The sequence below is a fragment of the Lytechinus variegatus genome, chromosome 7, assembly GCF_018143015.1.
Source record: "Lytechinus variegatus isolate NC3 chromosome 7, Lvar_3.0, whole genome shotgun sequence".
Classification (NCBI taxonomy): Eukaryota; Metazoa; Echinodermata; class Echinoidea; order Temnopleuroida; family Toxopneustidae; genus Lytechinus; species Lytechinus variegatus.
The window spans coordinates 28,770,726-28,794,947 of record NC_054746.1 but is presented as its reverse complement, the minus strand read 5'-3'; the positions used below and the strand labels follow the sequence as shown (position 1 = coordinate 28,794,947).

At 34.2% G+C, this 24,222-nt stretch overlaps 1 protein-coding gene across 8 annotated transcripts in view; it reads left to right on the top strand.

Moving 5' to 3' along the window:
* The window catches only part of LOC121418919 (protein enabled homolog), a 79,774-nt gene that overhangs the window by 31,698 nt on the left and 23,854 nt on the right, over positions 1 to 24,222 (top strand). For 2 of the 8 annotated variants that reach the window (XM_041613126.1, XM_041613127.1), the window contains exon 4: positions 6,847 to 7,018. In XM_041613126.1, coding sequence (XP_041469060.1) covers positions 6,847 to 7,018 — 172 coding nt within the window. Of the gene's footprint in view, positions 1 to 6,846; positions 7,019 to 18,430; positions 21,330 to 24,222 lie in introns of those variants that run through there. The other 6 variants (XM_041613123.1, XM_041613122.1, XM_041613120.1 and 3 more) reach the window with 5 other exon arrangements.

Here is a 24,222-nt window from a genome sequence, read left to right as displayed (position 1 = left end):
TGAAATCAGTGTTTACTGCAACTACTGGAATTTCTCTTTTATTCATCAGTAATTCAGAATCACAGATTTGTTAAAACAAGGGAGCCCCTCTTGAAACACTGTAGTTGTGGTTGATGGACATGAAATCTGTAATGAGTGCTGCAAAGTAAATTATTTAATTTGTAGGGCCAAATTTGGTTGTTGTAAGTAGTTTTAGAATCTGAAAGGTGAACCATTTTAAGAGAGAAGTATATATGTATATATATATATATATATATATATACGTATATATATATATATATATATATTTATATTTATAAATGCAGTATGTTCTTTACAAGGGTCAAAATGTAAAATTGTGCGGAGATAATTTGCATACTATACCCCCGAATATTTTTTAAATTGAACTGTACATGTATTTTTGTTATAAATCACTTTTCGGTGAAATTCAGAATTTGAATGGCTGCATATGAGAATTATTCTTATTTGACAACAGAAACGGAGATGAAAAACATATTCATCATTAAACACACCATATGCCTCAGCTCTGTCTTTCTTTAAACATTTTCACTAATTGTTTTTGACAATGTCATAACTCAATATTATCCGCTTCCTTCCTCTTGTATACATTTTGACCACTTACCTATCTATGTGGTTATGATAGATAACAGAATGAGACATTTACTATTATTGGAAGTTAATTGAAAACACCTGTAATCAAAGCTCATCAGTTTGTGTATTACGGAATTACTGGATCTTTTCACTCAAATATTTCACTTAACTCTTATTTATTAATTCCAGGAGAGGGAAGACTAGAAGAGATTTTCATATTATATCATGGAAGCTAGCACAAATTATTCAGATGAAAGTGTTATAGGCTTCTTAAAGCAAGTGGATATTAAGATGATGAAATATTGTGTATTTGTTTATATTTAATTTTTTAGACTGAAACTTACTCAACAGACTTTTGTGTTTTTAATCCATCACATTTTTATCAAAGAATAGAGAAAATATTGTGAAGTTTTGTGTGCAAAGTATGATGGTCATTCAATCTTTATCGAAAATGAGAATGTTTGGAGGGAATCTATGATCCTTTTGTTCTTTGGCAACCTATCTGTTCTATAAATGTCGAAGAAAATAAAGTTGATAAAAATCATATTCTAAGACTACAATCTACATACACAAAATGTTGCATTCTAGGTTAGGAACCAGGAAATGTTTGAGCCGTTCATTAAGATTCTTAATATTCAATGTGGTTGTGTCACAGATGAGATCTGAGCTGTATTCTACACACTAATCTAGTTTAAATGTTGCATAATCTAATTTCTCCTGTTTCCTCCTCCCCCTCTCCCCAAATTCATTAGTCTAATGAAATTATAACACCGGCAAGTTGAACTGACACTGACACATCAGAAATTTATTACATCATTCCATGGTTTAGTATCGATTAAAAAAATTGTCGGTTTTGCAAACCAGATTTAAATCTTGGCAATAAATAATTAGAAAAGACTGTATTGTTGTCATGTAACCTAAGTTTTAATTACCACTTTGATACAAACTAATATTTTCAGTCCATCAATAGTTTAATCCCTCTTTCTCTGCTTGGATGATAGTCTTACCAAGAGCTTTGTAAATGAAGTTACCTTGCATCATACATTTTCATGAAGAAATTCACTCAATACATGATGGTAGACCCAAACTATGAAGCTACATAATATAGTATCCCAAGTATAAAGACTGGCATGGAGACAAGGAAAGCAATTTTATATGGGCTATTTATGGACAGGTGCAAGGTGCAAATTCATGTCATTGTACTCAATTACAACACATTTAATAAGTTACAAGCTCAGACATGACAAATAATGAAAGCTAGCTGAATATAGAGCATTGCTGACCAAGTAGACAAAAACTTCAAATTCAGTTCATTTATTTGACATCCTTTAAAAATATGCAAATGCAACAAGGATAATATACAATAACAAAAGCAAAAGAATCTAAAACACAATATAAGCAATAACTATTATTTACTAGAAGTCACTTGAGAAATGAAAAGAAAATGTAGCGGATGCCAACATATTTATTATATTTTGGAAATAAGAACTAGTCATTTTCTTCTCGAATCAAAATGTCAAAAACTTTATTTAGTTCTGGAGTGGAAATTTTGTCTGATTCAGTTTGAAAGGATTTATTTTGCAATCATTACCAATAACTTGAATTTCTCTAACTGTTGGCATATAAATAGCTTTTCATAATTTAACCAAGATGCACACAATTCTGATCTTATTTACAGAAATTAGAGTGGCACCAGTGAAGAAGGTGTCTACCGATAAATGTAAGATTTCCTTGTTGGGTGCTGTCTTCACGGAAGTTTACATACAGCCCTGTGTCTCCAGAAAGTGTGATTTTAGTTGTCTTTATGTGGAATTTGGAAACTGATTAGAGAAACATGTTTAGGTTTCAGTTTTCTCTGTAAAATGAATAGCATTTACTCTTCATGAACATTGTATTATTTTATTAAGATATGTTATGAACAAGTTTTGAAGGATGCTGTTGATCAGTACTTAGGTCTTGGGTTTGAATCCCTCAAATTAAAGATAAATGCCAGTTGTAACAATCCAAAATGAGTTTGTGTACAGTATAATCCAATGAAATGATTACCCAAGTGTCCATTTTCATAAAAAAATATGTACATGTATCTAAGGATTCTGGTAGATAATGTGTAATTACTGAGAAATTATCAAAATAAGCATGGGATTTAAGTAAAATGCGAAGCAACTATAATGCACTGTCCAACACGTGCTTATCTGTGTTGGCGATCCACAGTTTGATCATTTTTTTTTCATGTCAGATTTCATGATATCAAAAAATTTACTTTATGTAACTGCAGTACTGTATACAGGTCTAGATCCAAGATCATGATATGGTGATGATTAATCATTGGTTTTACATACCTATTTGTAAAATCAGTGTTTATTGCAACTACTTTCATGTACTATATCTTTTAAGACGTTAATCTACAGTTGTCACTCTCCACAAAATGGTCAACCAGCTGGATGGTCGCCATGCACAAGCTGGGGTAATCATTGCAAGTACATATAAACATATGAATAATTGCATATTATCATTATTATTATAATCATCTACACTGTTAGAAATTTTATCCTTAAAATAAAAGAAGTTCCTGCAGCACAGTCTGGAGAACACCTGTAATCTTACCAGATTGTGCAATCTTAAGTTATATCATGTAAAATTACAGGAAATTGGTATTTGGTGTATGGAACCTTACAAATTTCCTTAAATAAAACACCATTTTCCCCTTTTAAACAGACCTGTTCTGTTAAATTGTAGAAAAATTCCTGTTTTATGAATTCTACAGAATGATTCTGTTATTGCTTTCTGTAAAATCTTGTTTTTCTGTAAAATCAGGTTTTTTTAACAGTGTAGAACCTACAAATCAATGCATATAATAACTGTATACTTTGGAATGGTTACAGAAACTTTGAATGTTTAATTTTGATAAGATATTTTGGTGATTATTGTCTTTATTGGTATTTGAAAGTAGTAAAACAAACCAAACAATATGTCTATACTTCAAAATTAACAAGTATGTTTTATTTCTGTCAGTATATTAATGACTGAAGTTTAAATGAGGATTGAAAACTTGATTGAGTATTGATTCTGGATATCAGTTTCAGAAGTACTTAATTAAACGTCAAACAATGTATTACAAGCTTAATTAATGTAAGTTTCTCATCTATGAAGTTTATCTCATTATGTCTGTCAAATCACAAAATCATAACTCTTCAAGGTTTGTAGGAGCTCACCCTTGATTTGTCAGAATATGCAATTTAGTGGGGTTTTTTTAAGTAATGGAATAGCAGCATGAGTATTGTGTAGCTCTCCTAACCAGATTTGACAAGGCGAGTGAAAACTTGTATAATCATGACCCTCTTGTTGGACAGAGTGTAAATGATGTACCCAGAGTCTAAACTCCCATTTGTATATATAAAGTTGTCTAAAGTGAAAAATTTATAGAATTTATATGACAATGATGTCACAGACTTTTCATAATTTCATTGAATTCCAGTGTCCTTGCCTCCTTGGTTATGGAACTTTTTAGATATTTGCATTCTAGTTATCATACCATTACTACATGTATAAGAAGAGTTCATGGTGATATGAGTTGTTGACCTTTGAATCCAACAAAATTCCAGTTTTGTTAATGATATTAAAATGAATTGGGTTCAGAATCCATCAAAATATGACAATGAAAGTGTTCATATCTTAAAATAAGATATGGACCTTTGTTCTGGTATATATTATTAAAAGAAATATGCAAAATAACCATGGCATATCCTCTCGCGTTGAGTGATTTTTCTCATAATAATATTATACACATGCAGTGCACATGCCCATAGATGCTTTTCTTTGTTGGCAATTTTCATTGTGTTGCTTATGTCTATTTTTGATAAACGGTAACTATTATAAAATATTTTATAACCTGCCTCTCAAATTAGTCCTGATTATTTGAGTTCAGGTTAAAACTACATTGGCATTTGAAGTATGGCATTGCCAGTCTTGTCTCTGATTATTCAACTCCCAAATGTTTGTTCAGGAAGGTGTTGTCATGATCATCTAAGATAAGAATATTGATGTCTTAATTTGTAATGCCTCATTTTGAAATGGGATACAGATAATACACATCACACTGCACTAATCTTTGTTTAGTTTGTATTTGTGATTATTTTCATGAAAATAGTATTGAATCTATGTTGTTGTTGTTTTTTTATTTAAAGGACAAGTCCACCCCAACAAAAACTTGATTTGAATAAAAAGTGAAAAATTCAACAAGCATAACACTGAAAATTTCATCAAAATCGGATGTAAAATAAGAAAGTTATGACATTTCAAAGTTTCGCTTCATTTCACAAAAACAGTTATATGAACGAGCCAGCTACATCCAAATGAGAGAGTCGATGATGTCATTCACTCACTATTTCTTCGTTTTTTATTTGAAATATGAAATATTTTGATTTTCTCGTCATTGCCATGTGAAATGAAGTTTCATTCCTCCCTGAACACGTGGAATTCCATTATTTTAACATTTTGTGCTTCAGACAAGGAGGTCCCAATCGTCAAATTCGTAAAAATTGAAATATTGTATAATTCAAACAATAAAAAACAAAAGAAATAGTGAGTGAGTGACATCATCAACTCTCTCATTTGGATGTAACTGGCTCGTTCATATAACTATTTTGTTAAAAATAAGCGAAACTTTGAAATGTCATAACTTTCTTATTTTACATCCGATTTTGATGAAATCTTCAGCATTGTGCTTGTCTGATTTTTCTTTATTGATTCAAATCAAAAATTTTCTGAGGTGGACTTGACCTTTAATAATATGGTTATTTATCTGTGCTATGCACAAAAAGTATCACAGCGCTTACAATTGTCAGCAATAAAAAACAAATATAAATCTTAAGTAACAAAAAAGAATATAATTATATACATTAAATTGTATCAACTGCGCCAGATGAGGCCTCTTGCTTGCTGCTTCATTCACCAACAATTTAAAGGTCAAGTCCACCTCAGAAAAATGTTTATTTGAATCAATAGAGAAAAAAAATATGTGGGTCATTTCATTCAAAGTGGCAAAGTGGACTGATTAGTTCCTTAAAAGTTTTAACAAAAACAGTTTTAAAATTGTTCAATTCTTTGGCAATTCCTTTTACCACATTGATTTCCTTTTTCCCGAAATAAAATCCATTGCAAACTTTAAAAAAGAAAGAAAACATACAATCTCAAACAATATCATTTCATGCAAAGTGGTAAGTAAGAGGCTATAATACTTGAAAAGGGAAACTAAAAGTTTACTTTTTATGCTATTGCACAAGCATCCTTTTACTAGGAATAAAAGTAAAAGTTCTGTAAGGGTACTCTTTTGATTTCTATTTTCATACCAGTTCTGATGAAACGTATTGGATAATCTGCATACAGTCAGATCCTGTTGATTGCCATTGTGTGTATGATCGTAATGAAAAATTAACTTCCTTATTGCCTCATATATTTTGGTAAAAATTCTGATTTTCTTGAAAGAAATCGTTTTGTTGATAATCTGTGTGGTAAATTACCTTTTATAATAAATGATCTGATTTTCACAGAAATTGTATTTCAATATTTTTATATAGCAGGTTGTAATTGATTGTCTTGAATCCTTGAATATGATTTGAAGCCTTAAAATTGTTTCCTCATTAACATCCATATAAAATGAAAATCACTTGATAAGTATTTAGGCATATTTATATTTCTCAATGTGGTGATTGGAAGATGGGTTAAAAAGGAAGTTTGTCAATATTAACAAGATTCTTAATATTAGAAATATATATTTCAAAGAAAATAGACTACACTACCTTTATTTATGTGTAGTTGTAATATGAAAAATGTTTTATCTCTTGTTCACACATTCACTGGTTGGTTTGAAAATTCCTCTGCTGTACATGTACATGAATGGTTTTTATGATTGTTGATAAAATCAAACCTGACCTAATAATATGAGGTCCCATCCTAAGAGTAAAAATGTCATGTTATGAGGCAAAGGGAATGTTGAAGTTTTAAATCAAACCTGTTAGGTTTACTTGCTAATTTGATAAGTTGTTTTCAATATTTTGTCGATCACAGGGAAGGAAAATGAAATGGGGAAATGTAGGCTTATGTTTGGAAATTTCTTGTTTTATTTCAGTGGAGTAAGATGTCAACCCAATTTGAGTAAACATTATTTTTTTTAATTATCTTTATATCCTTTCTTCTTTTAATGTCCCTTCTCCTTTCTCTTGCTTTCTCCACCTCTGCACTCATTTCTACATGCAGGTTGTCATAAATTCCCTAATTGCAATAGGTCTTAAATACAACAAGGCAACACCTACATTCCATCAATGGAGAGATAACAGGCGAGTCTATGGTCTCAACTTCCAGAGCCCGGATGATGCTGTCACATTTGGTGATGCTATGTTGGATGCCCTTGATAAATTAGAAAATCCAGGTACGTACCTTCATGCCCTTTTATTAATATTTATTTCTATGTTAGAGTGTTTTATAGCTATATTCCTATTGGGTTTGCTCAAAGAGGACAACTGAGAGAATGATAGAGAGGAGGGGTGGGGTGGTTGTCTTTGTCCCAGCTATAAGACGTTCAGGAGCTTAGATCATTTGATAACTGACTGACGAGTATTGTAGATGAAATTACAGGATATTTCAGCCTTCTTAATGAACGAGAAAATACTTCCAACAAAGAAATTTTCCAGTTTACCCTCCGGGTATGGATGTTTTAGTTTGCTCTCTGCTGTTGCTCAATGTTCAGTGAATGTCAGACAAGAGAGGGCAGCATTGCATTTTGCTCAGTAGTTATCATAGACCAAGGACACCATAGTGATTTGACTTCAACCTTTCAAAGCCTGTCTATTAAAAAGTTATTGGTAAAGGCTTGATAACAGAGTACCAAAGTGTGACGTCGCTACGTCATGTCAGTTACCATGGTGTCATGGCAGGCTGGTTCTCAACAGAGTCGCAGCTGACAGCCGTCTGTACACTTTGGCTCGTCTGAAAAACAGGTTGCAAGCGATCAAATTCCGATAGCCATTTTCTCCTATGAGAAACACATGCTTTCATTAGGCGGGTTCATTTGTTAAAAAACGGGCTGCCATGACACCATGGCAACTGACATCATCACTTCGGTAATTTATATCAGTTATATGAAAATAAAGTTCTCACATTCCAATCTTACAAAAGTTTAATGAAAAAAAGAGGAAAGGGAATGCCTATTTTCTTTGGCCCTAGAACATTGATTTATTGCAAATTTTGCACAAATAAATCAGATCTTAGATTGAATCTTTCATGGATTGTTCATCTGGTAATACTAAATTTTAATTGACAATGAATTAAAACTTTAAAGATGAATAATCAAAACTGAAAATGGGCTTTAATATCTTATGTTTGTACAGTCTTAACATTGAACATTGTTTGGCAGTCATTTTAATAGTCAACATAAACATAGTTTTAAAAAATATATACATGTATGGTGGTACGTGGGGGGGGGGTTTTCTAACTTGCGTGTCCTGCCCCCCCCCCCCCGCAAAAAAAAAATATCTGCGTACGGCCATGCATATATGCATTTAATCATAACTCTTTAACTGTGTGAACAAATTTTTTTTTTTTTTACAAAACTCACTTTTACAAGTGAAAATAGGATAAGAAATATAATCATCAGCTATGGGAAAGGCCTAGTTTTTGTCCAGTAAAGCTTTAAACTTCTGACAGTTTGAGCCTTAAGATCGAAAGTTTATCTGCAGTAATTTGGTTTTGTTAAGAGGATCAAAATAACTTTAAAGAAGGTTTGGGGTATCCAAGTTTTGTTTTTTCAAAGAAGGGTTTGAGGTCACCTCTCAGCAGGGTTTTGAACATGATCATGATAGACAGGTCAATATCCAATTGAAAATAAAAGACCAAAACAAAGTTCTTTCCAAGTTATTTATAGTTTGGTTTTCTCTACTTACTGGTCATGACCTATATCATTGATTACAATGATATAGGTCATTCTTTTTTTGTGGAAGGTAAACAGTTGTGAAATATGTTATTTTGTCTTTTGTATTTAACATTCACATTAATATTTAATTTATTTAGATTTAAAACTAGACATAGTCATGAACTATTATTGAATAAGATGTAATGGAAATACAGGAGAATCCCTTGCTCTGATAACTGAGGATAACCATATTTAAATAGGTTTAAAAAGTAGACATAGTCATGAACGGTTAAAAAGTAATGATAATTAATAGGTGGCTCTTTGGTCGAGGGCCGGCGTCATGAAAGAGAGGTTGTGGGTTTGATCCCCGGCCGAGGCATACCAAAGACTTTAAAAATGGGACCTTCTGCCGTCTTACCTTGACATGTGAGAATGGAGAAGGGTAATGATAGCATGTTAATCAAAATGGAAAAGACGCTATATAAGTCATATGTATCGTTATTATAATTATGTTATGTTCTACAGGGCCTATTGAAAGAACAGTTTACAGCTGAAGTGGGTGAATAACAGTTATTAAAGGACAAGCCCACCCCAACAAAAACTTGATTTGAATAAAAAGAGAAAAATTCAACAAGCATAACACTGAAAATTTCATCAAAATCGGATGTAAAATAAGAAAGTTATGGCATTTTAAAGTTTCGCTTATTTTCAACAAAATAGTTATATGAACGAGCCAGTTACATCCAAATGAGAGAGTTGATGACATCACTCACTCACTATTTCTTTTGTATTTTATTATATGAAATATTTTTATTTTCTAGTCATTGTCATGTGAAATGAAGTTTCATTCCTCCCTGAACATGTGGGATTCCATTATTTTAACATTTTGTGCTTCAGGCAAGGAGGTCCTAATCATCAAATTCGTAAAAATTGAAATATTGTATAATTCAAACAATAAAAAACAAAAGAAATAGTGAGTGAGTGACATCATCGACTCTCTCATTTGGATGTAACTGGCTCGTTCATATAACTATTTTGTTGAAAATAAGCGAAAGTTTGAAATGTCATAACTTTCTTATTTTACATCCGATTTTGATGAAATTTTCAGCATTGTGCTTGTCTGATTTTTCTCTATTGATTCAAATCAACATTTTTCTGAGGTGGACTTGACCTATATATCATATGAGAATCCTTACCTTTAATCACTGTGGAATTAAAATAAATAAGTTAAAAAGCATTTGAATCTGCTCCCAGATAATCCCAGAGTTTACTTTCAAATCTTTTTAAAAAGTGAATTGTTGATTGTGATAAAAAAAAAAGACACTCACTGCAATGAAGAAATTGAGCAAAGCTGGACATCAGTATATTTAGTGTTTCTTATCAGTAGAGGGCAGCATTATGGTTTTACTTTTTGACAGCTGAATAATTGTCATTGTTTGAGGAAGCCGAATCATGATGAAGGAATACATTCAATTCATCAGGCTGTGTTCACATGGTATGGGACTGTATGTTCATTGTGGAAGTGCTGAGAAACTTCCACTTTCAAGTTGATGAACAGATGTGATGATTATAAAAATAGACCAAACCAATAAAAAAGTATGACAAATTAGGAAGTCTTCATCAGTGAAAGTTAAAGTGCATGGTATGCATGTAGAATTTTCTAGTACAGAAATTAAATACTCCTCTAAGTGCTGTTAAAAAAGTATTAATCTGCTGTCTCCTCAATGTGATTTAGTTCCAAGAAGGCTATTAAGTATCTATTCCCAATATCTATTCACGAATTTCCTTGTTGACCATAGTAGATTGCGAGACAAATGAATACCCTCTAACGATTATTTCAATCCGCAATAATGAACCTATTTAGTATTATCTATTCCCTTATTAACCAAATATAAGTCCCGCTTTAGACCTGATGATTTAAGGATCTTGCATTCACAGGACTTGAGAATGGATGTATTAATGAATAGGCCACATGGTAGGCCAGTTGCTATCCTTTGTCTGTGGTATTCATTTGTCCTCACAATCTGGATAATATTTTACTTCAATCATACATGAGGGTTCATGCCCAGGTGACTGAAGGCCAAGGGAACCAAGGTCCAGTAAGTCCTTAGATTACCATGATGCTTGACATACTTATATGGATGTGTAGTATCTTGCATGGGTTTCCTTGTTGTTGTATTTAACTTTGTAAAGTGATTTGATATCTTCTCAAATTTGAGCTGAATAACTTTTCATATTAAATTAGCACAAGATGAAACCATGGAAAATCCTCTTCAAGAGTACTATCTTAAATACTTCAAGTCTAGTAAACATACAATTTTGATTAAACTCTTTAATACAAACTTACTTTTAAAAACAAATATTCATGTGCATAGATAATACTTATAATGGCGCCATTACCTGTTTGTGGTGATTCTTTTTATGCCCCCCCCCCCTTCACACTTGCACAACTTGATAAGTTTATACTGCTTCGCTCTTATTTATGTGGGGAGCCTCCCTCCCTCTGTGCAGCTTTAGTCGTAGGGGCACGCACCCAATTACAAACACAACACAGCTGTTCCGCCCAGAAGATGACGTCAATGTTAAAAAGGGGCTTTGAGCTCGTCCGAAAATATCCTGTTAGGCTCACTCTGAGATTGTCGCCCCAAACAGTTTTGATTCAATCACAAGATCTGTTTGGTGCTATAAAGGCATTAAATCACATACTCCGACAGAGCGCAAGCATCCTTATGACTCTAAACTGACTATGATCCCAGCAACTGTTCTCTTTTACATTGCTGATGTCATTTTGATCTGTTATGATGAATGATCTCATTGTTGAAATTGCATTTGGTCAGTTAGATTATTTGTTGTTGAGAGATAGGATATGGTTGGCTAACATCTATTAGTTGGAAGGTTGATGTGAGGATATTATGATAAAGCAGTTTGTACAAGTTATCATGGATGATGCAAGCTTTCCATGTCATCTAAATGTAAAGTACTGCAAATGGAAATGGTTTTTTATCAGCAAAGATGAGATAAGTTCCAAATTAAGAGATAGATCCCAATCAATGAAAATGTTTAGTCTTCACATGATTTTGCTACTTTCAAAGTGCACTTTCTTTGTTCTCTTTTATTTTTAGTATCCCAATATTCCTTTTCTCCCTTTTTATGCAAAGTAAAATCCATTATGCTATGGTATCCTTCATATCCAAGCACCAATTATCTTTCAAAATTTGGTCCTCCGTGAACTTTTGAAAGTCGACAACACATACACACCCACACTCACGCACATCCAATAAATACCACTAAAATGGAATGGAATGTCACAGGCCCACGGGGTAATAGGGCTAGTTCTTATTGAGTAGGTCTGGCTATTTTGAGGTTTGCTATGATTACCATTCTCCTCCTCCACCCATCCAACCAACCCATGCACAGCGGACAGCATCCAAGCAACTCTCCTCTACCTAACCCTGCCTACAATCTTCCACCAGCTGTCATAGCAACTACATTCCATCTCATCCTCTTTGTGTGTGTGTGTGTATTCAAGTGATCTGCAGTTTCCATCATTATCAGGACCAAATTAAGCTTGATAATTCAAAACATCCATCACCATCGTCATTCCGTCAATGTCCATTTAAAGAACAGAACTTGACCTACAGAGCTTTGATGACAGGCCCCATCAGATTAACCCATCCAGAACACCATTTCCATTTTTTTCTGGTGTGATTGTTGGTGATTTCCACCATTGGCATTCTTCTGTTTCTGTCATTTTGATGCATATGTTTTGATCTTGAGTTTTATAACACATCTGTTGGGCCATGATGAGAAGAACAGCCTTCTCAATTTCTTTAGGTAAGTCTATCAGTTTTAAATGGTGTTAATGTGCAAATCCATCTTCCTGTGTCACTGATCACTTTTCATGCATTGTATGATTGTGTTATTATATGATTGCAAACTGCAAAGAAATATTTTGAGTGTTAATTTGATGCTTTTTTTTCTACAGCAAGCTCAGATTTATATCTAAAGAAGGATTGCGATTGAATTCTTGATAATTGATGTTATTTGTATCTTATTTGATGAATAGTGAAAACAAATGAACTGCACTTATCATGTTGCTAAAATAAACACACACATTAGTATGTTAGGGACCATGAGCAATACAAACCATCATGCTGTGTTGAAGTATACCATGTTATTATGGGTTTCATGAGTTAGTTCATCACTTTAAAGTCATAAGTTATGGTGTGCAATGTAAACAAAATTAATAATTTTTTGATAAAAATGCAAAAAACAAATATTCAGTTTTAGTTATAGTATAGTTGAAATTGATAGTCTATATCAACTTAAATCCTATCAAAATATTCAGCCATGCAGTTTATTTAGTTTTAGTTAAAAAGATGTGTGTTTAATACATACTTCTCACATGAAGATACTTCTTCCATATCTAAGTTAGAAAGCTGCTAGTAAGAGAGTGAAGGATTTATGTGGATTCATGACATGGATTATCATATTCCTAGCTCACTAGTTACCATACTGTTCACTTGTGCCCATATTCTTTAAAGACTTATTAGTTAGTGATCAGGTAGAACTTTATAAACTATTTATCAGGCAAAACTTACTAAGCTAGATTTAGATAAAACTTATTAAGCTAGTTATCAGGTAAAATTTGTTGAGCTAGTTATGGAGTAAAATTTATTAGGCTATTTATCAGTTAAACTTAGCTAGTTACCTGGTCAAACTTGTTAAGCTAGTTATTGGGTAAAATTTATGAAGCTAGTTATGGGGTAAAACTTGATAAGCTAGTTATCAGGTCAACTTATTAAGCTAGTTATCAGGCAAAATTTATGAAACTGGTTTGGGGTAAAATTTAATAAGCTAGATATCAGGCAAAACTATTTGATCTAGTTATCAGGTAAAAATTATTATTCACCTAGTTATCAGGTAAAACTTATAAAGCTAGTTATCAGGCTATTTCATTGACTGCTGTACACAAGTATTCAATAAGTTGGCCTAAAGACATGGTTTTGTAAAGGGCATGGGGAATTTGTAGTGTATTAAATTTGAAATTGTGATAATTTGAAAGTTTTACTTTAGTAATGACCAATCTTATGAAATAGTTACTGTGTATTTGAACACTAGATATAACGTGGAATTGTATGTTTATGGCTGCCCTCTTACAAATAATCTATCTATGCATTGTATTAAGAGAATAAAAATAATAAAAAAAACTACTTGATAAGGTTCTCAGATCCTAATTCACTAGTGTGTAAAATTAACTAATTCGTTGTTTGGATTATTTCATGCTTTCTGTACTTGTAGCTTTCTGAGTTGTTTAGTCTCTTATTACCACATTTCACCTAATTGTCTTCAATTAACGCCCTCTAATTTCACTCATGGCAGTCTGGAGACATTCCTTAAAGTTCATTCACACTGAAATAAAGCTATCACAGTTGCATGATAACACAAATCCTAATATGAGATAAGCCTGGAGAAGTTCTACAAAGTCCATTCACACTGTGATATTAATATACCCAGTGAAATTGCATATGATAACATTGATACTGGTCTGCTAAAGCCCTTTATGTTGTTATTGAAGACATGGTATAACATTCTAATTCTCATTCTGCCATGCAATATCAAATGGCAGAATACTCGCATGGAATCAATAGTTCAGTAAGAATATCTTGCGTTACTTCAAATTAATGACTCACAAACTGGTTGTAAGAAATAAATCTAGAATTTCATTTTAGATCCTATTACAAGGATCTATTATAGATGGAAATAGTCTAAATAACATCTATATTTAATGGTGCAAACTTTTTATTCTTGATTTTAATTGCATTTGCCCTTGATTCCCTTACTGATTTTGATTTAACCAAAGCAAAGAATATAAAATATGTTTAGTGTTTAATCAAAATTTTACCTTTGCTGTCCTTTTTAATTTCCCTTTTTTTTGTAAATCATGTCTTGAATGACAATGATGTCTACCGCCATCCATCACTGTGTTTACATCTTCTATCTTTGCATATCTACTTAAATGCGATCAATGCTTCCTTAAAAAATCTCATGTAAGTCGGGCTTTGAAATGTTCTGAATGTTTGGGGGTACATGTTAAGTCTGAAATCCTTTAGGCATGTAAACCATGTGAAATGGTACCCATCTGTTCCTCTCATCACGGGTTGCTTTCTGAGAAAGTGAAAACAAAAGCCCCATGATCTTTGGGAGGGGGTAACCAAGAACATGCATGCCCTATAACACAAAGATGTATTATTAATATATCAACAATTATTTGTAACTTCTTTGTACATGTATGGTTTACCATAAACTTATGTAATCAATTTGAGTGATTGATCATATCTTTTGTGTTACAGGTTATAATAAAGTATTAAAAGGGCTATATGATTCCATAACTTCCATGTACAAATAGTACGCCATTTGCCATGTCTTCTGGTCAAATCAAAGTTAGATACACTGTAGCTCTCTTAACCCAACTAATTGGGCTAATGAATGAAATCTATTCAAGTCAACTCCCCCCCCCCATAATGTAGGCAATACTATTTTGTATTGTTGTGGTGCGACTGTTATTGTTGTTGACTTAATTTTACCAGTATGAGTATATAGAAAATTTTATTCATTACAAATTAAAGGGATTATAGTATTCCAGGGCCCCATCTTACAAAGAGTTACGATTGATCCGATCAATTGCAACAATGGACGGCCAGCAACGTCAACATCTATTATGCATGTTTGTTCAAAATATTTTCTAGCTGTGATGTATATTCATGCATTCATTGTTTTCTTGAAAATTCATTGTGCTTCTCTTTGTTTACAAAGGACAGTGTGCAAATATCCTGTAGAAAAATTTATGACCCTGGTGGATTTCCATAGATTTACGATTGATTGGATCATTCATAACTCTTTGTAAGACAGGGCCCTGATGTATGGATGTGTTCAAGACAAGAAATTTATTAGATTAGCACCTCATTTTATGATAGGACAGTGGTTACAAGGGGGTGACACATTTGCTCCTGTGACAATTGCTCCGGGCTTAATTTCATCAGGGTTAGGGTTAGGTTTGCATTAGTGTTTTATGTTAGGTTTAGGGTAGGATATAGTGTTAGACCTTGGGTTGAAGTTGGTAATTTGATTAGGGTGTGGTATTAATAGCGGAACTGTCTCATCTAGTGGTGTAGAATAACAGACCTAATATTTAATGAGAGACGTAAGGATTTTCATTTAATTTCATTTCATTTATTTGACCATTCAATATCAACATAGTTCATGAACATTATAAAATAAGTATCATACAAATCCTCCATTTACAAACAAAATAACAATAAAAAAATGGCCAGGACCCAAAAGAAGCAAAACTGCCTATAAACTTTACCCTACATAATAATGCATGTAAAATATTAGAGTATAGTCTGTACACATACATACACCCACCCATACACTCAGGTACATACATAGGATAAAAACCTGTATTGATTTGATATCGAATTATCATGCTCGTACTTCTAACACCCAGCAAACAAAGTTTAGGCTTGAATTCCTGAATGTAACATTCTAACAGTGAAATGATTCTTTTGAATAGATTTCAATGGTCACATCTCACAATTGTAATCTCTTGAGCCTATAAGGCATCTTGTATTGGTTGTCATCTGTATATTAATTGCATCCTGCACTGTAATTGTGCTGCAGCACTACATGAATCTTATGGATTGAAGCTTTTTTTCTTTCCTTTTGTCATAATACCATTGGGATTTTTTAAGAAACAAAAAATAAAAGAAAAAAAAAACAAAGTCATTCCTAAACATTCATCTGTTTATTACTTCGTAAGAATTATTTTTTGTAACAATCAATAATGTCACAATTTTATGTGATTTGCTATAGGATACGAATTCCTTACAAAAATATAGATCAACCCATAATTGCAGAGGCCAGTGCATACGTCTCTGATGATTTTAAAATAAGAATACAATTTTTTGATTTGTCATAAAAAAGAAAAAGAAATTAAATCATCTTATTGTGAGTGCTCGCAACTGCAAACACCGTTGGCGACATATGTGCCAAGTTTAGTGATTGTGTAATAACCTGATAGTGCCATGCCCTTGATATATACTGGTATGTGCATGATGTGTTCCATGGATCGACCAAGAAAGCTAGGTTAAACCATGAACAGTCATTGGTGATACATTTCAAAGCTATGTCACATGGTCAAACTAGATTCCATCTCCTCTCCTTCATCGGTTTGGATCACAGAGCGATTCTCAGAAACCCAAAGGTTGATATCAGTTTCATTTGATACCACTGCGTTTTACCAGCACCTGTGTAAGCTTACAGGATATGGGGGGGGGGGGGTAAATGTAAATAAATGATTGTCAAATTTCTTTCATGGTTGACCAAAGAATTATGCTTAATTGTACAATTGGGGTGTATTACAGGCCCTGTGTTTCCATCTAGAGAATCACTTCTTTATTCCTCTTGATTGTGATAGAATAGTAGCAATGTGGCTCAGTGGATTAGTCTTCTGACTTTGAAACAGAGGGTCGTGGGTTCGAATCCCAGCCATGGTGTAATTTCTTTCAGCAAGACATTTGTTCACATTGTGCTGCACTCACCCCAGATGAGGTGAATGGGTACCTGGCAGGATTATTTCCTTGAATACACTGAGTGCTGAAAGGCAGCTCGAGGTAAAGCTTGGGTAATAATAATAATAACAGCTCGGAAAATAATATTTCTAGATAGATGGCGCTATATAAATGCCTATTATTATTATTAATAGTAGAGAGGTCTGGAGGTAAAATAGTTCTGCTATTTTTTATGTATTGAAATGCATTCATACAATAGAGTCAAGAAATCATGTAAGAAGTTACATTTTAAATGTTTGGACTTTAGGCTCATATTCTTTTAAGAGCATGCAATTATTTTCTTTTAGAATTTCTAGTTGAGAAGTTATAGCAGACCTAAAAATAACCAATGTGAAAGGGTTAAGTTTTATGTCATTGAGTGTACATATTCAAAAAACCAAAACCTATTTCTATCTCCGTCTATTTTTGATTCATCTCTGAAAAAGTCTCTTTTTAATACCTCATATTTTGTCTTGTTTGATATATCTTCAAGATTATGAGCCCCTTTACTCAATACTTACATCTCCTTCCTCTCTGTTTCCTATACCCCCTCCCCCCCCCTCACTCTTATTATCTACTTATTTTATACCCTATCCCCAATCTTTTGTTTATTGTTAAATTCTTTTTTATCCCCCCTCCTTTGATTTCAAATCATCACAATAATTATACACTGCATTTGTTTAGTGTCTGGTTATGTTCTTTATCATTTCTTCCTTTATATTTAAGCTTCACCAAAGATTATATTACAACTTTCATTTAAATCAAGTTTGTTCCCTGTTGTACCATAATGCTTTTTGTCTTTTTTCATGGTTTATCTATTTATAAAAAAGCGTAATAATTCTATCATTCCCTTCCATAATTCTCATGTTTCTCTTTGTAAAAAAATGTGTTATAGGGTGTATTATGGACTTAAATTTTGTGGCGCTAGATCTAAATCTCTGCTTTCCCCTTACACATATCTTTTACAACATGCTCAAATATGACTCGTTTTGTGGAATGTATACGTGTAGATACACATCAGTGCTTGTAATAATGTCTAGACAATGTTACAAAGTGATGAAGGAAATGCTAAATCAATACATTTTTCATCATGTATAGGGTTTTCTGATTTTAATCTCTTAGCTTTTTTGTTATAAGGAGCTTATTGAGGAAATGAGAAAGTTCTACATTGCTTCCTCCTACATCCGATGGGAAATTTGTAATATGAATGATTGATTATTGAAAGATGATTTTAACAAGCTTTGTCTCCCCCAAATAAGCTTTACGCATCAAAGTATCTTGTTTCATATCTAAAAATATTTCTCATGAATTCGTGGTTGTGTTTGAGTAAGAGTGGGAACTATGACCGGAAAGGTCTTCATTAATAGCTTGAATATTTCAAATCTGGATAATTCATTGAGTAAACTAAATTGACCATGACATAGCATTGGTATGGAAGTATTTATGGGTCACTCATGTGGACATGAGATCATCCATGGTCTGGATGAGTATCTCATTTCACAGATATGGTAAGCATAGGTAAAGGAGGGGTGGAAAGATGTGCCAAGTATCTTGTCACCGTGGTCATTGAGATGGGGCTTATCAGTAGACAATGAGTGCGAGAGTATATGAAGAAGATGATGACAGTGATGTTTGCAGTACTGCTGTGACATCATGAGAAGCAAGGGGTACTCGTGACCCGTCAGGAATGGGGAGCATGCGTGCGTTTCTTCTCTAAATAATTGATTTAATGGGGTAGATAACCCATGCGCATGGATGCAACTCGGTCTACGATCTGATGGCTTGACAAAAAAGTGAACTCGTCGGTGAAGTTCGCTACTTCTGTCTTGTGATTCAACTACTGAGGTATTCAGAGCAGACGAGTGATGTTATCATAACACTTACTCATCAGCTGATGGATTATTAATGACTTGCGCTTGTGTTTAGAGCCAAAGTGACATTTATAAATTGGAAGTAGGGATAGTATTCTTTTAGAGGTGAAGGTTGGAAACTTTTCATCACCCTTTTAGCACCTCTTCTAATGAGTTTGGTGATTTGATTTACTCAGAAGGAGCACAGCATGGCCTATCGAGGACAGGGAAGTTTTAACCCTTTTAATGGAAGCAGAGCTGATGGTGGTAAGACAGTATCAAAGCTTACTGTTCAACTTGGCAGAAGCAATGGGAATGTGGCAACAAGTGGACCACAGAGTGGTGGATTAATGAATCAAAGAAAGCAAGTCAGCTTTGGCAATAATCAGAGCAGCAGACTGGGCGGAGATGTCAATGTCGTAGGCGGCAGCAAAAACAATTCAGTGACAGTAGCACCCAAGATAGGCAACAATTACACAGCAGATAGGGGCTGTTTGTGGGGCGGAGCTGAGGGTGGAAGTGGTAGTCAGAGTCGGGAAGTGGGATTAATCACGCCAATCGGGGATCACGAGAGATGCGTTAATGAGCAAGGATCCTGTCAGACCATCAGCATGTCAACAGACAACATGAATGCCATGTCGGATAGTAATGATATGCCAGCGTTAGACCAAGGTCCTGCAGCCCCTTTCGATGAATCGTCAGCCATGCAGCCTGACATTGAAACCAACAAACTCCACCCTCGAGTCTTAAATGGTAATTCTGTCCATGAAGAGGATTCAAGTTCCATTAACAGCTCAAATGTAAGCAAGGTACAGTTTGAGGAACCTACTGTTATGAACATTGATTCGAGCTTTGAGAGCGCTGAAGAAAAAGCTAGAGCCTTAGCAGTAGGAGCGATAGAGAAAGCTCTTGCTTCACAGCTTGTATCGTCTGTGACAGAGGCAGCAGCTAAACTTGTGAGTGACGAAGCCAAAGAATCAATTGATGACAACAAGATGGATACTGAGCAGTGCCAGGTAAATGGAGGTTTAACAGCAAATGAGTTTCTAAATTTTTCTGACAGCAAACTGATCTCCAGCTTGAAGAATTTTGAAGAAATCGCTGCTCTTCAAGAAAATTCAATCAACTGCCAAGATGCAAATGCAAATGAAGTTTCTGATAAGAAATCTGTTTCCATAGAGAACAGCAATTCATCAGATAATGTGAATTCCAACAATAACACACAGTTACCACCAGTGCCACCCAAACCAGCCAAAGGCCCGCCTAAACAACCTGATGGTGCATCAGGACCAGAACCTGAGAAGACGCAGCAACCACCTCCATTGCCAGAAGAACATGGTGAGGCGCAGGAGTTCTTCAGCTCTTCCCAAATTCTTGTCTCGGATGACATTATTGACTGCCTACCTGAGGTTGAAGAAATGAGTAATGGAGCACCACCATCACCCCCTCTGATGGCAGGTCCTGAAGAAACCTTAACAGAGAGTCAAGAGCAACATGTTGGTGGCACTTCTTTGCCTTTGCCAGGAGACACAGAAGGTGAGCAAAAACCTACCATTAATGAACAACAAAACAATGAAGAAGAAAACAAAATGGGTGTGAATAGCACTAAGGATATTAAGAATGAAATGACAGAAGCTACTAAAGAAAATGACATTGAAGATGCTGATAAAACCATGGACAAAGCTGAAAGTGATGTTAAAGGGGAAAAAGAAGATGGTTTTATTACTTCTGATGTGTTAAGTAAGGAGGACTGTGCTATACATGCAAATCACGACTCTCAAGTACATGGCGATATCAAGGATAGATCTGTAAGCGCTATAAACAACAATTCAAAAACCACCAATGTTACAGAAATAGCAGAAGACAACAAAAGGGCTGCCAAAGAGGAAGATGTAGAACAAAAAGATCACGATAAAGAAATGAGAGAGAGTGTAGAAGTTAAAGACAATATGAAACAAGACCAGGAGAAAGTTTGCCAAGACAATTACATGCTTGATGATAGCCTATCCATCCCTTCTCTAACAACAACACCGGCGTCTTCATCGACGGAGATAGGGATGACGCAGATTCCATTATCGCCGATCTTTGAGGAACCAAGGTCACCGGCTAAGACAGATGATCATCTTGATCTGTCAAACACAAGTTTGTCATCATCCTCCCATCAAATAACTACATCCCCATCATCGCCAGAAAAGATGGACGTATCTGAAGTATCGGGCAGTGTGAGTGATGAGAGTACTGCTGTTGCTACAGCGAGTATTGTATTAGGAGTGGAAACTACTGGAATTACCGAAGCAAATGCAGATTTTATCGGGAAGGAGAACTTTAATGAAAACGAAGCAGAAAGCCAGCACAATGATGAAACCGAAGGCAAGTATTTCTATAATTATATTTTTTATTTGTCAACTTTGAATGAAAAGAGCAACAAGTAGACTCTTGTAGCATCTCAAAACACTCCATTTGAAGGTATTCATTACACTATTATCACTGAATATATGGGGGCCGTTTCATAAAGCTGTTTGTAAGATAAGAGTGACTTTAAGAACGACTGGTGAACCTTTCTTATGCGCTAAACCATCACCAATGAATATACCGTTTACCACAAGAAAGGATCACCAGTCATTCTTAAAGTCGCTCTTAACTTACGAACAGTTTTATGAAACACCCACCGGTTGAGACAAATGTTGAATCTTGTCAGACTTGGCTCTCATGACCCAAATTCACTGAAGTTTCTTAAAGTATTACTCAGTGGTTATTTTTGTATCATCATTGGGAATTTCATAATCTATGGTGACCCCTCTTTTATCACATTTCCGGATGTGATTTGAATTTTTTACATTCAAAAGTAATACATATTTCACTGTATATCTCAATTATTGATTGTCTGTGTTTATGAAAGATTCTGCATTTGATAAGAAAATAAAGATATTTTGGATAGAACCATTTGTCAATGTCAATACCGGAGCTTATTACCCATTTCTTCCCCCACCCTGTGTATCTGAGACTTTTCTTGGCAGCCTTTACTAAAAAATCATAACATCAGGATATAGGCCTACACACACTTGAGCCTAAATCCTAGATCCAATTTACTATGATTTGATTTACATTGAACCCAAATTGAAAAGCTTCCTATAGATTTCAAATCACATTTGTGAACACACAGCTGTATTGGCATGCTTCTATTTCAGATGAACTCCCTTTTTTAGCTTAAATTTATGGATGACTGTCTTTTTCCGCAAGGGGCCTGCCTTTTTTGTATTTATTTTGAAGGGCAATTTGATAGGATCTGGACTCTGTGGAGAGAATCATTTGGGAGAGTAGTTTTGTGTTTGTGAATTTTGTCATACTGATGAGTGTTCTGTGTTTCTCATGCGTTGATCTGTTCGTTGGAGAGGAGTAATATTTTTTTTACAAGATGACAAAGTTCGGAAGGAGATCTTTCAGATCAATGATACTGCTGTTTACTGCCGGTATGTAGGCCAACATATTTTTTAACTGTTCTTTTGATAGGATTACTGTAAATAATACAAACAAGTGTTGATTAGAGTTGGGCGCCATGTTCTAGTGGTTTCGACTCTTGCCTTTCAATCAGAGGGACGTGAGTTCGAATTCCAGCCATGGCGGTTTTCCTTCAGCAAGAAATTTACCCACATTAAGGGCAATGGGTACCCAGCAGGATTAATTCCTTGAATGCATGAGGGCTGAAAGGCAGCTGGAGCTAAAGCCGGGGTAATAATGATAATAACAATGCGCCTGGGAATAGATTATTTCAAGATAAATGATGCTATATAAATGCCTATTATTATTAGAAAATGACAAAAATATCAAAAGCTACCAAAATTACAAAGAACAACCAAAGAAAGAAACAAAACATATGTAACCTGAATATGGAGGAATTGCCAAAAACCCAAAGAAGTATAATTTCAGAACAAGAATATAATGTTGCTACTGAGGTATCCGGGGGTTTTTAAAGGCATTTTGCCAATTAGAAACTTATTTAAGAGTTTGATGAAAAAATTAAGCTTACCATTTTCTTCTGCTTCACTTCAGTGATTTATCTTTATTTTTTTTGCCTGATTACTTATGAATGGACAATGAAACTTGTAAATTGTATCTCATTTAGTTCACACTCATTTTTTGGGGCTATTATTTTAAGGCGAAAAAAATTGATTCAATTTTTTTTGAGGGGTGGGGTCAACATAAAAGATGATTCATGCCAATGGGCTCGGTCTGTAACAGATCTTACAGAGAAAATGATATGCCATATTGGATCAGAGATCTTGATTGCCTGATAAGCGAGCTTCTCCAATACAGCTTACTGGCAGGAAATATATATTCATGTACGTGCCATATTATTGAATGTTGCACTTGCAAACATTCATTGACCTCTCTAGCTTTTAAATACTTTTTAAAGAGAGAAGTATAATTTCAGAACAAGAATACAATTTTTTTTACTGAAGTTTCTGTTTTGTAAATTAGATGTTCTCTACTGGAATCGTTTTTGAACGATCTTGAACTTAGTCTAACTTTGTGATATTTTGTACCTATTATGATAGTTTTTACTCAGCAAGGGATTTCATTCTTACTCTTAATTTCTCTAGGATTATTGGAAACTTTATTTCTTCATTCATCTGTAATAGATTTCATTGTGTGTATATTTAGGGAGGGGGGCTTTTTAGAATTAAAATGCCCGCTGCTCCTGTATATGAAACAAAAATAATTTGCCTTGAAATTTCATTATTTTATTATAATTAGTCCTTCTAATTAGAAATAAATAATAGCTAACCACCATTGAAAATTAGGAGCCTATATTTAGAAGCACACAATTTCATATGATCCATTTGAACGCCACCCATTTCCTAATATAACCATTTCCTTCAGGTCATGCTCAGGAGGGTCTGTGGTTAGGTTGGAAAATACAAAGAATTCCTTGCAAGCTTGACAAAGCTAGATTGAATGACTTTAGAATCACATATGATATTGATTTCTGAAAGATATTTGAATGATGAATCTTGGTATGGCTAATCATTTGGCTGTAGATGTGAGGTCCCATCCTGTGCCCCCCCCCCTTCCCGCAATTAGCACACCTGGAAAACTGTAACTCTTGGGTCAGGGTAATGCAAATAAACTTTCTATCTCTTTCCCCCCCCTTTATGTGCTGCTTAATTTCATTTCATTTGGGAGGATTGTTTATTGCCCCCATAGTGCCCCCCCCAAAAAAAAAAATATATATATAAATGTATGTAAAGTATATAAAGGGAGG